The sequence below is a fragment of the Bos taurus genome, chromosome 3 (genome assembly GCF_002263795.3).
Source record: "Bos taurus isolate L1 Dominette 01449 registration number 42190680 breed Hereford chromosome 3, ARS-UCD2.0, whole genome shotgun sequence".
NCBI classification, from domain to species: domain Eukaryota; kingdom Metazoa; phylum Chordata; class Mammalia; order Artiodactyla; family Bovidae; genus Bos; species Bos taurus.
In genome coordinates, this window is record NC_037330.1 from 16,740,255 (window position 1) to 16,756,213 (window position 15,959).

Consider the following 15,959-nt stretch of genomic DNA (forward strand, 5'->3'; position numbering starts at 1 on the left):
GGACCCACTCACCTTGCAGCTCCCGCCCTTTCTCTGAAGCATGTCCAGGAAGCCCTGGAAGTGAAGATCTCAAGGTGTAGCCTGCCCACTGCCAATCAGTACCTCTGCAACAAAAGTCTTGGGGGTCTACTCGGAGTCAGAGTTCTAAGGAGCTATCTTTAAGATTAGCCTTGCCCACACAAACATACCTTTTACTCTTTACAATGTAAAGGTTATCAACATATGTCTGGGCTGAAGACCTCCAGTCCCACGTTCCATTTAGTTGTAATATAGGAACTTCAAAACTGGGTCAGGTTGGTTATGTCAACATGACTCTCCCAACCCCATATGGTCTTTTCAAACTCCCCCATCTACCACTAGACTACTTGCTTCCCCACCTAGAGGTTAAATAGGTGAGGTCATATAGAAGGGATTCAAATTCAGGTCTTCCCAACCAAAATTTGCTTCCCAGTCTGCAACAACACACACAGTTTAGGGTACTAAGTAGCTCAATGTAACTGGTTTGATTGGAGGTGGTTAGTTTCTTCTTTTCCCTTAAACAGCACTGGGGAAAAGGGAAACCAGTCCTGGGAGTACCAGGTATTGCCTTCTGAGACTTTAATGCTTTTGAGCTTTCTATGCACCGAATGAGTTAGTACTTTACTTTGTACGGTTAATCTTGCCTTGGGGATTATTCAAAAGAGGGAAAATTGTTCACTTTCTGCCCCAAACTCACAACCTCCCCACCCTGAATTATAATACAACCATGAAGGACTCACAACTCTACAGGGGTAGAGTTGAAATACTGTTATAGTGGCCATAGCATTTCAAATAGCCCAACAAATAAAGAGAAAGTCCTGGCTGGATTTGAGAGAACAATTTCTTGTTATCATGAGCCAGAAACAAAAGATTCTACTGAAACTGAATAGTTGACAGACGATGGTTGAACTTTAACCTTCGTGGGGAGTTGAGAAGAGGGTCAACAAATGGAGAAGCCCAAGATTGGTCTGGGGTAAACAGAAGGACAACAGCACTTTAGCAAGGTTATCTTCTGACCCCTCCCACCAGGTATCTGTCATCCATTTTCAGCCCTTTCCCTTCTGAGGCATCTGCCAAACCAAAAGGCTTTCTCCTCTTTTGTAGGATGTTAAGCCAACCCCAAAACATCCCTTAGAGCATGATGCAAAACCAAGAGGGCAGGTTTATAAATCTCATTCCTGGGTAGAAAGTGCACATATCCAACCCAGCACAATGGTTAAGTGGTACAAACGTACACGGTAATAACTTTAATTAAATCAGAGCTGCTAGCACGATTAACGTGTTTGGTAGCCCTGTAGCTATGTCAATGTTCCCAATTTACTAAAACATCAGTGTGGCAGAATGCATTTATGAGCTCCAGATTTTCTGAACACTTTAGAGGCTTTTAAAAATAATGTAAAACAGAATTCTCTCTCAGAAACTTAGACATTAAGGTGGAACGCTGGTGGGCTCTTTTTGGGACTTTTTCACGGGGGCACCAAAATGAACAGAGGAAATGTTAGACTGTCAAAGCATATGACAGATGAGGGGAGGCAGATGGGGGAAGAGGGTGTACTAGCCACAAGGCCAACACATTCATGTTCAAAGAAAAGTCTGGGTGAAGGAAACCCCTCCCCCCCAAATAACAAAACAAAACCAAACCCCAGTCAGAGGGGAAAAAAAGGGTTTCATACAACATAGTATCAAAAAGTAAAAGGAACACACTAGATGCACAAACTGGTGGCAAGTCAGTCCAGAGCCTATTATGATAGGTCCTTTCAGTATCAGTCAGCTTTCTTCCCATCTGTTATCCTAAGTTATTTACAGATGTGTGACTTGAACAAGAGTCTTCCAGGAGGGTGGGCAGGCTTCAGTCATTGGTTTCGGGATCTGTCTGAGCCATGTAGGCATCCAACTCAGCATCCAGGTGTCCTTTTGTTTTCGACATGTACGCATCCAACTGGTTGTCCAGCTGCTCCTTGGTCAGTACAGGGCGAGCAAGGGCACCTCTCCCTCGTCCACGGCCTCGGCCTCTGCCTCCAAAGCCCCCTCTTCCCCGACCTATCATACCCCGACCTGGCCCAAAGGAAAAAGAAGAGAACAGTTACAAGTATGTTTAATGGGTACAATGGTAAATGCCCCTCAGAGCAGTGGGGCCTAGCTGAGAAAGGCTGAAGGGCAGGGCAAAGAGGAGAAATCTGGAAAAACAGGAAACACACTGGGTAGAAAGCAACACATGGAAAGCACACATAATGAATCCCTTATTACATGCTCATCTCTAAATGCTAATTTTTTAAATTCTATCAAAGGGAAAATAACTGATAATTAAAAATTTCTTAATCTCAAAATGGAGAAACTAAAAAATTTGAGACTCACTCTATGTTTATAATTAAAATGCAAATACATTATAGATAACTCCATTTAGTAAGATAGGGAGGAAGTAACAAGGGCACAGAGAAACCGGGATGTGAAGCTAGACAGTTTTCAAATTAAACTTTATTGGCGATCCTTCAGAAAAATTAGCTCATCTCTCCTCAAATTTATCAAACCTAAGGAGCTGGCTGATCCTATGTCAGGAGACTGAGGAGTTATTCTGACATAGGAACAATTAAGGGAGTTGGGAAAGAACACTTGGACTAGTTCCAGCCATTTGGATCTCCTGATTCTATTCACATTGTAACAATTACGGTTATCTGAGAGGTGGTTTCAATTCACTTAACAAAACATACCCAGCTTTCTGAAAAGCTACTTTAGACTCCTCCCCACAAAATCCTTGTGATGTCTCTCTCAGAAACCAAGTCAAGATAATTTGAACATGCTATTTCATCCTGAAACCCAAACTAGCTTGCACTTCACTCAATAAGCCAAGCAACATATAATGTGAGAGAAGAAAATAAGCCCTCAAGTTATCAAATGTCCTTTCTCAACAGTTATTATCCCCTGGCTACTTCAAGGTCATAAATTATGGAAGACCCACCACACACTTTAAAAGGACCAAAGCAAATATACACAGGGGCTACAAGAATATATGTATTTTTTTCCTGGACAGGTGTTGTTGGGAGTTTTCCACTAAGCTCTAAGCCAGAAAACTCCCATGAGATTTGGTATTAACAACAGCAACACCATTAAAAATTCTTTTCCAATCTGGGCCATGAAGTCACAAGACAAGTATCACTAAGTCTGAAGGTAAGATTATCAACAAGAGTCAGTTAATTAACTGACACAATACCATCTTGCTTTTTCTACTGTGATGGAAAAATCTCTGGTTTTGCAGAGACACAAACTCAGTCAATACCTATCTCCAAGTCTACCGTCTTTTTAACTCTGCTTTACTTTTGTTCATCCCCCTCTTCTCTATTATTAGACTCAAAGTGGGGTTTTGAGCTACGAGGTGGATTGTGTGGTGGTGGGGTAGGGACAAAAAAAGATAAAACCCTTAACTGACCATCTTGTCATTTTAATAATACACTTTAAATTTGCAAGAGCCTGAAAGAAGACTGCATATAATCTGGCTCTGTAACACATACCTCACTGTTCTTGGAAAACCCATGACAGACTTTCACACTACCAGCATGTGTATTTAGAATATAAGCCAGTTTCATAAAACAAACAAGACAAACAAATAAGCCTGCCTATGACTTGAAGCTGTGCAGAAAGGTGGCTCTGAGTTTTGAAGGGAGAGAAATAAGGGGAAGCTAGTCTCTGAAGTTGGTAGCTGACTAACCTCTACCACCGATTCCGCCACGACCCATAGCTCCACGCCCTAGGCCCCCTCTCCCAGGACCTCCACGACCTCGAACACCACCTCTTCTTAAGCCCATTCGGGGAGCTACGGCTCGTCCACCTCGGAGCAGGTTTTGACCTTGGAGAGGAGGCATACAATGTATATGCAGGTAAATCCAAGAGAGACAAAGTAGATTCTAACCAAAGGAAGGCGGTGAGGGTTAAATGAGAGTTAATTCAGTTAATTTTTAGGTTGGGTGGGGCAAGCTGCACACTGAGTATGAACAGATTAAGCTGCTCTTTATTCAATCAATTAAACAAGTCTGACCACAAATCCATTTTTGGAAGAAGTTGGCAGTTAAATAAATTAGTAAGTATACACATTAATAAGTATATATTGAATAATCACAGATAGGTGCCTAGCATCATGATAGATTTAAAAATAAATGATATGATTCCTGCTCTTAGCATATTTTTGCAGGGGACAAGAACTATACAGGGAACAGTATAACAGTGCCCAAAATGTTACATATATTTAAGAGCTATGGGTCAACTTGTCCTTTTTTTCCAGGTGTAACAGTGTTTCACTAGAATAGAACCAGGAACAGATGATTAGTTAAGATATAGGCCAAAAGACCCAGAAATTTCTTAATTTGACTTATTTCTAGAACTTGAACGTGCTCTGATTCAAGCAGCAGCAGGGTGTTTTAAGATGGAATGGAGATGACATGAATTACCTGTTGTTACGCAGGTCATAGCCTCTCACCATTGCACATTATCAGAAAAGGAATGGTATCGATAAAAGACATGCAGCACTATTAAAAATACGTGATTTCAAAAGTTATTAATTATATTAATACAAATTCAGGCTTAAAGATGTTAAACAAATGTGTCCATAGCAGCCCAAGAGAAAAGGGAAGGGGATGGGTCCCGAACAATTGTCAGGTACACAGCACTGACCTCGGAGCGACATCCCGCCCCTAAGCAGGGTTCTTGTGGCACGTCCCCCACGAAGTCCTCCTCTGGGCAAGCCTCTCTGGATAATGGGCAGGCCTCTTCCTCCGATTGCTCCCCTGGCCAAGGCCCCTATGGGTCGGCCTAACCGTGCCTGGATGTTACTCTTACCCAGGCGCTGCTTTAAGCTCTTCTGGAAGAAAAGGTGTTAGGGAATTGAGATCAAAAAAGCAATCCAATGGGATTTAGCAACTAAAAGTGCAGAGAAAAAGAAGCGAGATGTCTGTGTGGTGGGAAATAAACCTGCACTTGCTGTCAAGGATCCCAAACCAGAAGCAAGCCTTTGCCTCAGAACACAGTGTAAGAGAAGCAGAATTTTGATCCAGAGCTTCTAAGAAGCTTGAGTATGGTTCCATGAAATTGGCATCACCACAAATTATCTCACTAGTTTGGCTACAGAAGTCATATACCACTACTTGGAATGCAAGTTTTAATAAGTACACTATATTTCAAATCGTGGATTCTGCTGATTTTGAACCACCAGTTGACAATGATATGACTTGATTCATACCTGCCCAAGGACTACCACTCTCTTCAAAGGCTTACTCAAACACCATAGGAAGTTCATCACACTCTGGGCAAAATTTAAATTATAAGTTCATTTGAATTCTTGTGACATAAGAACAAGTTTGATTTCTCAGTCAAAGAGGCCAGTGTGTCCATTTTTCCTCTGAGTATCTATCTCCAGACGGTCCACTTTTTACCTTAAGATGTAAATAAACACAAAAAAGTCAAATCTCCTTTCCTTACATATTTTCAATAGTGATAATTCCATGTCTACCTTTGCAAACAGCTCCATTAAGTCAGTGTAATGACCTTTAATTTATAATAAACATATAACTCAAATATATGTCCATAAAAAACCAGCCAAACCTGCATTAGAATTGAGTTATAATCATAAAACTCAGGGTCACATGTGAGAACAAGGATATACCATACAGATTTTTCAATATATCTGTCCCTCAAAGAGAAACCATGAAAACAAGATCTCAGACAATTAAATTCCTTCAAAGGAATGGATGACTGTATCGCCTTGAACACCAAAGCCCTAGCAAACCTGTTCTCCTAAAAACACTAAGTCAATATGAATGAAAATAAATTATGTATCCTCAGGCTTCACATACAAGTTACTACAAATGATTTTCTCTGCAACCATATGCTGTGAATTATTATTAGCATGAGATTACAAACTGCTTATCAGAGGGATAGGCTCTGAATGACACGAGGTCTCAAGACTTCATTCTACAAGTCTGTTGTGCTTGGTCATTCCAAGTATATCCTCTCAAGATCTGTGCTTTAAGGGGAGCCTATATAGTACTTAGAAGTTCTTCTCCCTTCCCAGTCCTGCCTTGCCACCAACCCTATTCTCTACCTTAACAAGAAGCTCAAGTATGTCAGCTATGCCATCTAGTTTCCACTCTAGAGCTGTGCTTGCTATAGGCTAAGGTATCCACTAGCCACACGTGGCTATTACACACAAAAAAACTTAAAAAAGTAAAATAAAAAATTTAAGCCCCTCAATCACACTAGTCATATTTTAAGTGCTCAACAGTCACGTGGCTAATGGCTACTGTACTGGAGAGCACAGATATAGATAGAGCATTTCCATCATCACAGCAAGTTCTATGGGACACCACTGCTCTAGAGGCTACTTTCTGCAGATTATATTTAAAGCTTGTTAAAATGTCCTTTGGAATAATATGTCAGACTTGTCTTCAGCAATTTTTAATATTTACTCTTAGAAAACAGTGGTGCCTTTTACTGCTTTCCTGAGTCAGGGATGAATGCAGCCACTCCAAGGCTTAAGGTAGCTGAAGCAGAAGGCCTTGTTTATTTTTGGTCAATGAGCCCAATGGTTCAGGATGGGGGTGGGAGTTATATTTAACTGCTGATTTTATGCACAGCCATGCAGTGCTTCCAGTTAAAGTCCTTACAGTTGCATGGCACCGCCCTCCAGACGCCCAGCCACAGCTTGGACATATCCTTCCACAGCCACTGTCCGGACTTGCATAAAAAGTCTATGAATAATAAAGAGCAGGTTTTATTTCAGATCTGAATAGGATTATTTCTTAATGGAAATTTGAAAGCGAACCCACTAACTCTTAAATTACTCAGTGCTATAGTTCTATTTTACTGACAAGACTTTAGGTGCTGTGGAGATGAGGGTCACCCTACTCTTTCCACTGTTTAGCACTGAAAACCTTTGACTAAGAGGCCTTTCAGATTCCCTGTACTAGGGAAGCAAGAATAAAGTCATTTCCCTAATTTGTAAATAATTTAATGGGGAATATAGGACTTTTGAAGATCATCTAAAACAGAAAACTAAAAATTCTTTGTGGAAAAGCCAGTCAATCTATTCTTACGGGCAAAGGATCAGAAAACAAGAGATTAATACTCATTGATAACATAGAAACAGGCCACATTGATGGCAAACTCCCTAAAAGAGAAAAACAACAAAAAGTTACTTATTGGTACCTGCCCAAATGGGAATCCTCTGAGCTTCTCTCTCCTCTAGAGAAGTTCAGCTTTTGCCCTGAGCCACCTCATAATTACCCATCATGTCCTGACAGCCTCAGTGGACTGCCTGACAGAGATCAGCTGCTTCTGGAGCATTATGACCCATGCTCTCACCTGCTTAAGTTTTAATGCTGCCTGGACAGAGGGTCTATTCTCCATCTGCTGGGCCAGTCTTCTGTTTCTGGCACTGGCTAGCTGCTGCTGTTGCTGCATCGAAGCCCGAATATTCACTGGCATCGGCTGTTTGTTCTTCAGCATATTAGTAAAGCTTCAAGGTCGAACAAAATGGATGTTTAAATAAAAGCTATTTACAAAACATTTATTGGCATTTTCATGGCTTGCTAGACCAGGAGCTCCAGATCCCACGAACTTAAAGTGGTACACTTAGATCAATGCTGATGTGGGTTCAAGACTCCTCTGCTTCCACAAACTTGCAAGAATCAGAAACTCAGAAATGCAGCTAAGTGTAGCACATTCAATCAAAAGTGATAACAAGGGCTCAGGTAACGGCTTTTAGAGGTGGAAAGCATGAAAAACACGCAATAAGCAGATATGATGACAAGAGACAGAAGATGTAGTTTCAAAGACGGACAAAGCAAGCCAAAACCTCAGGAGACCTGAGGGTGCTATTTTACGGGCAAATATACGGAAGGACAAGAGCACCTTCAAAGCCCATGAAAATGATATACCCACATAAATTATAAGAGCATATCACATTTTCGCATGTATTTGGTCACTTGTAATATGCAAATATAGAGAATCAGAGTAACACACCCTAAGAGATAAAGAGAAGTAAATATGCTTCAGAAAAGACAAACATAAGTAAATCATTTAGTGGCTAATACCAGCTTAATAAAGTCACTAGTCAAAGGCACTCAATGAACAAAGCTCTCAGACAGAAAGTGCCTTTAAATACTATAACTTTTTTTTGTATCAAATGATATATTTTTTCTGACTCCAAAGTATAACTTCTGAAAAGGTTAGTTCAATCATCTAAGAGCTTGTGAAGACACTCTTCTATTACTCCTGTCAAGTTAAGTTTAATGGGATGAAAGAGAACACTCAACTGTAAAAGAATTGAAAACAAAAACAAACTAAAGCAGAGTGGAAAGAAAGTGAAATGGAGCAAAGCAAGTGCCTCTTACAAGGCCCAAGAATGACATTCAAGGGCCTTTGGACATATTCTTAGCTTGCTACCTGCCTCTTACAGGCCAGACACAACACTGCTGGCCTTGGACTGGGCAGCAAGCCTACTGCAGCTAGGGTCATGCTACCGAGCTGCACCACCCCTGTATCAACGTAAAAATATGTGAAGAAAAGGGAGGGTGTGAGGAGTCTTTTTAAAATACATCCCACCAGATAAATATTTCAGATAGCATAATATAAAAATCTACTGATAAGGGGTTTTGAAACAACCGCCCAATTTGTTTTGTGTACCACATACGATGCAACTAAGAACAGAGGTCTGTAGCCTTCTGTTGGTATTTAGTTTAAAACAGACTTTTGTGCATTGGACCCCAGCGCCAATTTAAGTAATGTTTTCTTATGAACGAGCTGAAGTTGCTGTTGGCTGCCTCACCGCTCATTTAGAGACATCTTGGTGGTGCTTTTTAGCACAACTTTCGGCGCGGACTGTGCAGCCATCTTCAAATCCCGAGAATCTACAAAGGACAATGGGCAGAATGAGCAAACCAGAACGGCGACTATCTCATTTCAACAAGACCGAAAGACCCCAAAATGAATGAAAAGGCTTGTATTGATGACTATCAACAATCACACCAAAACTCATTTCAGGTACTGAAACAGAAGCTAGTTACTTCAAACTAATAAACTCCTGGGGCTTCCCAGATGGCGCAGTAGTACAGAATTCGCCTACCAATGCAGGAGACATGGGTTCTATCCCAGGGTATGGAAAATCTCCTCGAGTAGGAAAATAGCAACCCTCTCCAGTATTCTTGCCTGAAAAATTCCATGGACAGAGGAGCCTGGAGGGCTATAGTCTATGGGGTCGCCAAGAGTAGGACACGACTGAACACACACACTTTAAGTGTCAAGGCCGCAGGACAAAAAATATCTGCCCAAGCCTCCAAAATGGCAGACCCAAAGCAAGTGTTGTTAAGAGTCTGGTTTTTTACCAACAGCGGTCCTTCTCAACCTTGGCGGCAAGGAGCTTTAAAAAAACAAAACAAAAAGCACTCAGAAGCCTGGGCCCACACCATTTCAAGCACAATCTCTGATGGTGAAGTCTGGGGATGAGCCATTTATAGCAAGGGAAAATACGTCTACCTCGCTGCTTCTCACGTGCAGCTAAAACTGAGAACTACTGATCTAGAGAGATGACACAGGTATACCAATTTCGCAATCACGTTAGGGGCATTAGCAAGGGCCTGGCGACCTGGGGGAGGAAGGGAATAGGAAAGATTTCCTACACGAACATTCCCCTGGGCGTGCGCTCCCAGAGAGCGCGCCACAAAATTTAACCCTAAAGCCGCCATTACTTTCCAACTTTACTTGAAGTCGTGTAATCCTCCTTTCGTCTCAAACCTGTAAGGACCGCCGACGTAGCTCAACTCGCCAACGTTCCTTTTTCATCCCTATCAAATTCCGACCTTTTCCATCAATCCCGCGACGAGTTTTCCAGTTCGGGGTCTCCCCCGCCTCCCTCTTCTGGGCTCCGCCCCCTTCGGGGCCTCTGACTCCTCTATTTGCTTCCACATCCCACCAGCTCCTGTTTCGCGTCTGCCGGGCCCCTCCGTTCCCCCAAACTCCTGCCCTCCTCACCACAGACACGTACCGAAGGAAACGGACGCCAGTGCTCCTCCCGGGGCTGCCACCACGGCTGCGGCAGGCGGGCCGGAGGCCGGCCGAACCTGAGTTGACGGTGGAGGGGCTCGGGTTAACTTGGTGGGCGGTTGGTTAGATGTGTTAAGCGGTAGATTGTTAAGTTAGTTCGTTGCTGCTGGCTGGTTGTCCGGTCGGCCGGTCCGCCTGCTCACCCGGCCTGCTCTTTCCTTCCTTTCACTACGCCGCTGCCGTCAACTCCCGCTCGGTGTGGAAAACAAAATGGCCGCCACGTCCAGGGCAGAATGGGACCGGCTAAAATGGCGTCGACGCAGCTACGTCTGACGTCAGATCCGCCGCACCCCTAGAGGGGCGGGAGAACTTGTGCCACGCCTGTGCGGGGATTAGGGCGGAGCCCTAGGGAGAAGGCGGGACTTTAGCAAAGGCCTCGTCCGTATTACACGCAGCGCCCCGCCCAGGGAAGGGCGTGGCCAAATGGTTTTGCTCTTGGGTTTTAAGGGGCTGCGGATGATTAAGTGATCTGCGTATCTGGGGCTGATTTAATCTCTGTGAAAGAGTGGTCCGTATTTTCTCGCGCGTCCTTCTGCCCCTGAAACTAAGACAGAACAACTAAAATTCTTTAGGCGGATGTGCCTCGATCTTTCTTGCGGACCACTGGGCTCGAGGAGTTTGCACTCGGGTAGTTGCACTCCCCTTATTCACCCCGGCCCCGGGTCAGAGAAATGTAGATTATAGCAAAAGCCCCAACGGAGGCCGGGGGGGCCAGTGGTCAGAGCACACCTCTACTGGGTTCTGCGCCACTCACCACCGTCTGTCCGTATTTCCCTCTTCACTTCCCTCCCCAGCTTGGCCTGAATATTGTTAAATCCTTATTTTGTGGGGCCTTTACGTCTCCCCTCCCGTTTCCGTGTCCGCTCTCGCCGTTTTCCGTTCGTGTGGATTTTGATGCAGACCTATACGGGATTTTTATTATGCCTTGACACACAATAAAGGGCTCAAATATTTGAAGAATGAGTGAATGAACACATCTTCACCCTTGCCCCCAATATAAGCGCATCAGATCCTTTCATTTTCCTTCTTAGCATATATTTGTGAGTTTAATGTTTTGGTATCCTTACTGGGCTTTACCTATGTGACGTTGAGGGTTGTGTGTTGTTAGGCTCACTGCTGTGTCCCCAGCTCCCATACGATGTCTAGCACATGGTAGGTCTTAAGTAAATACTTTGAAGGTTGAAGGGAAATTCTGCCTTTATAGCTGAGACGCTGGTACACGTATTAGCTTCATACATCCTCCACTTCTAGCTGGAACCTTGAATCCCAGCCTTCCTGGGCCTTCAGCATTCCTTAAATAGGAAGATGCAACGGTCCCTTGACCTGTCTCCAAAAAGATCTCTCCTCAAATAAGGCAAGTTGTGAGTGAGCAGCCTTCATTTCCCCACCTACTCTATACTGTCCACCTACTCTATGCTGTTACCAAAGGAGACAGACAGCAACGGGCGGCTGGTGAGACAGAAGCCTTTAATGAAAGAGGAGTTGCAGGCCTGGCCCACTATTCTTGCGCCCTTGTTGGTGGGGAGGGAAAAGTAAGGTGAGGGGAAGCAGGGTGAAGGAGCAGGCATGGCAGGGTGGAGGGGACGAGCGCTGCCGCGGGGCTGTCTCCTCAACTGTTCTCCCAGAAGAAGTTGTTGCACGCCACCGTGAGGGCAGCCACCAGCACCACATACTCCTGGAAGTCCACCTCTCCATCTCCGTTCTCATCCAGCTCCTTCATCACCTTGTCCACAGCGTCTGCATCCTTCTGGGCCTGTGGAGGGAGGAGATGGAGAGACAGGTATACAGGGAGATGAATAGCACTGAATCAGGGGCATGGGGGGAGGGGTGATTGATTGGGGAGAAAAAGGCAGAGATGAGCAAGAGGAAAACTACTTATAATTATGGGACTCTTGTTTCCTTCCTCAAAACCAACAAAACATTTGTGGCTTCCGGTTGCCTACAGAATTAGCTCCCTAACAAGGCAGAATAATAAAAACAATTACCATATGTTGAGTGCCTACAATGTGACAAGTTCTGCACTAGGAGCTTTACAAGCATTCTCATTTAATTCTAGCACAATTAGAATGAAGTGGGTTTCATTAGTCCCATTCTAGAGAAGAAACAAATTGACAGTTAGTGGTTAAAGAACATGCCCAAACTCACACAGCTAGAAAGTAATAGCATCAGAATTTGAACCCAGGTCTCATAAAATCTAAAAGCTGATACACTTTCTACTTGTTTCTTTTCTGCATCCTTCAGTTCAATCAAAACTACTGAACATATTCCATCTTCTTTCTCCCATCCTCTTGTTCAGATATTGTGCGTGTGAGGTTGCTTCAGTCGTGTCCAACTTTTTGTGACCCTCTGGACTGTAGCCTGTCAGGCTGCTCTGTCCATGGGATTCTCCAGGCAAGAATACTAGAGTGGGTTGCTGTGCCCTCCTCCAGGGGATCTTCCTGACCCAGGGGTGTCTCCTGTGGCTCCTGCATTGGAGCAGATTCTGAGACTGAGCCACCTGGGAACACTTCAGATACTGTACCTCCTCCTAAAATGTGTTTACTTACTCTAATAATCTTCCAGGGGCTTGAGTGCCACCTCTTTGGAGAGGTTCTCCCACTGCAGTTAGGTTAATATTCTCCCATAATCCTTTCTGACACCTCTCTTAAGGCCCTGGGTGCTTCCTGGTGATCAAGGTTTGCTTTCAAGTGTCAGTCTTTTCCTTCTAGGCTGTGTGTTTTGTTATTGATGCGTCTACACATCGCCTAGCCCTTAACAGGTGATCAGTAAATCAGGGCATTTTGACTTGAACCCAGAGGAGTGGGGGGCGGGGGGAGGGGTAGGAGACGGATGGTTGGGCTGAGCTGGGGTGGGGAGATGGCAGAGAGGAGCATACTTTGTTCCCCCATCCCTCCCCAACTCCACCCTGTACCCCCACCCTGTGCTCACATCCAGGAAGCCGGAGAGCTCCGTCTGCAGCAGCTCTTTCAGCTCCTTCTTGCTCAGCTTGTACTTGTCTCCCTCTTTGCCCGAGTGGGCGTGGAACACATTGATGAGAGTCTCCATCGCCGTCTCCAGCTCAGAGCCCATCTCGAAGCTTACCTACCCACGTCCCATCATGGAAGTGAGCTTGGACCATGCTTAGGGTACCTGGGGTTGGGGTAGGGTCCCACAGCTCAAAGAGCCATGAGATCGGATCCCCACCACAATTCATCTTTCCTGAGATTTTACACAAACAGAACTTCTAGACTCATTCTCTGAGCCCTTCAATCCATACCCTAGCCAGAAAGAGTCAGGGCTTTGGGCATGGAGGTGGAGCAGCTGGAGCTGGGCTCACTTTAGAGGCCTAGAGTGGACTCTGCTTGGCTCCTGGCTGCCTGGACAGACACTGAGGTGGGTGGGGCAGGCAGGCGGGGGTGGTCACAGGACCCAGTTTGGCTTCCTCTGGCTCTATTTTTACCCTTGGATTGCCTGCCTAGCACAGCCAAGCTCTGCTATTGGGGATGGTGGGCTGGGCTCCCTTCTATAACCTTGACTCTGTGGCCCACCATAAACAAGGAGTCAGCCCGGAGCCCTTGGTCAGCTTGGTGGAAAGGGTGGCAGTCCGAGTGGATGGTCCAAGATTCATGGGGAGGGAGCCTGAACATGTCACTTTGGCTTCCCTCCATTACCTCTAGTTTGGTTCCTCTTACTTCTCTGCAGAATCAGCCCTTCTACTGGGTAGTAGTGGGAAGGGAAAGAGGAATGTCTGAGCCTTTTCCCTGGAGCCAGGGCTCCCAAGGAAGGGGAGAAGATACCTGCGGGATCTTGTCTCTGCTGTTGGCCGCTCCTGTCCCCAGGCCAACTTGGGTGATATTAGGACAGTGGCAGCAGGGAGGATGGGGCTGGGATGTGTTTGGGGAGATAAAGGCTGAATGCATGAGATCTTCTAAATCCAAGGGGCTGGGAGAGAGGAGGGGAAAAATGGAGGGGTCTGTTGAAGAGAGGGGACTACCAAGGCCTCTTTCCCTTGGCCTTGGGACAGTTGGCCCCTCCACAGCCTCCGGGGGCAGCTCAGGTATCTCGGATCAGGTATCCCCATCCTTCCCCAGGCCTGAGGGGTCAGACAATGGGCTCTGATCAGATGACATCCTAGCTCTTCAATGGAGCCCTTGTGTGTGTCACCTGAACTCCGGACATGAGAAGCGGCTGTCACAGAGACCTGGGGGAGATGGAACCCAAGCTGGGGCTGATAGAGGGGATAAGGAGGAAGAGGGAGGGGTGCTCATGGCTCAGTTACCAGCCCCATCCAGGAAGGGCACCTAGAGGGTGCCTGGAGACCTCGAGCAGCCTGGGATTTTGCGTAGGGGCCATTTTGAAAGGACTTTGGCAGGGAGGGGGTAGACAGAAAAACAAAGGGAAAGAACGAGAGGAAAGAGGAGCCGAGGTATGGGACAAGAAAGAGGAGGAGGAGAAAGGGAGGTCATATGAAGGGAGGGTGGGAGTGGGTAGAGTTCTCTAGTGCCCCCTCTTCCTGGTATCACATGGTCCATGCTCTCGGAGGGAACCTGGGCAAGGCTGGGTGGGGTGGCAGATACACAAAGGCTGCTGGTGGGTGGATGTGCAGAAGGAGCAGTTCCATCTGCTTTCTTATTCTTATGCCACTGGAAGCAAGGCAAGAGCTGGTTCTCCTCTCCAGCACCTGGGAGAGGGAGGGAGCTTTGTGGGGGCTCTTGAGGGCTGTGTGGTAGGAGGGCCGGGTCTCCTGGAAGCTCAGTGGCTGGGATTCCCACTGGCTTCCTCACCCGCCAAGCTCCCAGATTTCCCTCTGACCTTCAGTTGCCTCCCCCCAGCACCTTCCAAACAATGTCTCCCCCAAATCCCAAACTCCTCTCAGACCCTCAGGGCACTGCAGTGCCATCCGCCTCAGTCTCCTGGAACCCTGCTGAAGCCCCCTCTTCCCCAGGCTGGCCAGGGCAGGGAGCAGGGCAGATGGGGCAGGATACTCACTGTCAGCCTGGGAGCAGGTTCTGGACAGGCAGACGAGGCTGCAAATGTGGCTCCTGGAGCTGTGCAGGAAGACCTGTCTTCAGCTGTCCTTCCCCTGCGACGCCCCCTCCGCACCGGCTCCACCCCTTCACAGACAGACACCCAGTGGGGCGAGGGGCCAGGAGTGGACAGAGGCGCCCTCTGTCTCCTGGGCTGAAACAGGCTGCCCTGTGTCCTCTTCTCCAGCCTTGGATGCCACCCCCACGCAGGGGCCCCAAATGGCAGGGCCCAGGAGGAAGGGAGGTGGGAAAGGTCCTGGGAAGAAGGAACACTGAGAGGCCTTCTGGACTCTTCCTCCCATGCTCCACCCTCCCCTCCCAGTAATAATGGGTGTGCAGCCGGGCAGAGAGGAGGTGTGTGCACCTGACTGAGGGGGCTCATCTTGGAGGGGACTCCTCGGTGAATAATTTAGTCTTGGGAGTCTCCCTGAGGGGTTTCATCCTGACAACCCCACTGAGGGATTTCAATCCAGGGTCTCCTCTGTGCGGGGCACTCAGCCTGGGTCCCGCTCTGTTTGTCGGGTCTCAGAATGGATCCTCTGTGGAGGTCTTGGGCTGCAGGATCCTTAGTGGGGTCTCATTTTGAGGGGCCCTCTGTGGTGTTTCTTAGATGGGACCTCTCAGTGCTGAGCTCCCCCAGTTGTTTTTCCAATCTGCAGTGCCTTCTCCCAATGGCAATAGGCTGCTGCTGCTGCTAAGTCGCTTCAGTCGTGTCTGACTCTATGCGACCACATAGATGGCAGCCCACCAGGCTCCCCCGTCCCTGGGATTCTCCAGGCAAGAATACTGGAGTGGGTTGCCATTTCCTTCTCCAATGCAGGAAAGTGAAAAGTGAAAGTGAAGTCGCTC

At 46.5% G+C, this 15,959-nt stretch overlaps 2 protein-coding genes across 12 annotated transcripts; both read right to left on the reverse strand.

The window, feature by feature from the left end:
• Window positions 1-841: 841 nt before the first annotated feature.
• Window positions 842-10,311, reverse strand: CHTOP (chromatin target of PRMT1). Of its 9 annotated transcripts, none has more exons than XM_059884875.1 (7): window positions 10,046-10,311; window positions 8,831-8,912; window positions 7,366-7,519; window positions 6,669-6,752; window positions 4,681-4,864; window positions 3,722-3,859; window positions 842-2,073 (listed from the first exon to the last, which is right to left on the reverse strand). In XM_059884875.1, exons 2-7 carry the CDS (start codon window positions 8,893-8,895, stop codon window positions 1,868-1,870), a joined length of 831 nt encoding a protein of 276 aa, XP_059740858.1. In that variant the 5' UTR covers window positions 8,896-8,912; window positions 10,046-10,311; the 3' UTR covers window positions 842-1,867. The 9 variants fall into 9 exon arrangements, with proteins under 9 accessions (XP_059740858.1, XP_059740856.1, XP_059740857.1 ...); XM_059884873.1 differs by having other exon boundaries at window positions 4,681-4,867; XM_059884874.1 differs by lacking the exon at window positions 10,046-10,311 and adding an exon at window positions 9,796-10,005 and having other exon boundaries at window positions 4,681-4,867.
• A 1,241-nt stretch (window positions 10,312-11,552) lies between these two features.
• On the reverse strand, window positions 11,553-15,910 carry S100A1 (S100 calcium binding protein A1). 3 transcript variants are annotated; one of them, NM_001099042.2, is made up of 3 exons: window positions 15,073-15,350; window positions 13,033-13,185; window positions 11,553-11,857 (listed from the first exon to the last, which is right to left on the reverse strand). In NM_001099042.2, the coding sequence occupies exons 2-3, from the start codon at window positions 13,171-13,173 to the stop codon at window positions 11,714-11,716; spliced, it is 285 nt and encodes a 94-aa protein (NP_001092512.1). In that variant the 5' UTR covers window positions 13,174-13,185; window positions 15,073-15,350; the 3' UTR covers window positions 11,553-11,713. The 3 variants fall into 3 exon arrangements, with proteins under 3 accessions (NP_001092512.1, XP_005203778.1, XP_005203777.1); XM_005203721.5 differs by having other exon boundaries at window positions 13,033-13,233; window positions 15,073-15,147; XM_005203720.4 differs by lacking the exon at window positions 13,033-13,185 and having other exon boundaries at window positions 15,073-15,910.
• Window positions 15,911-15,959: the final 49 nt, after the last annotated feature.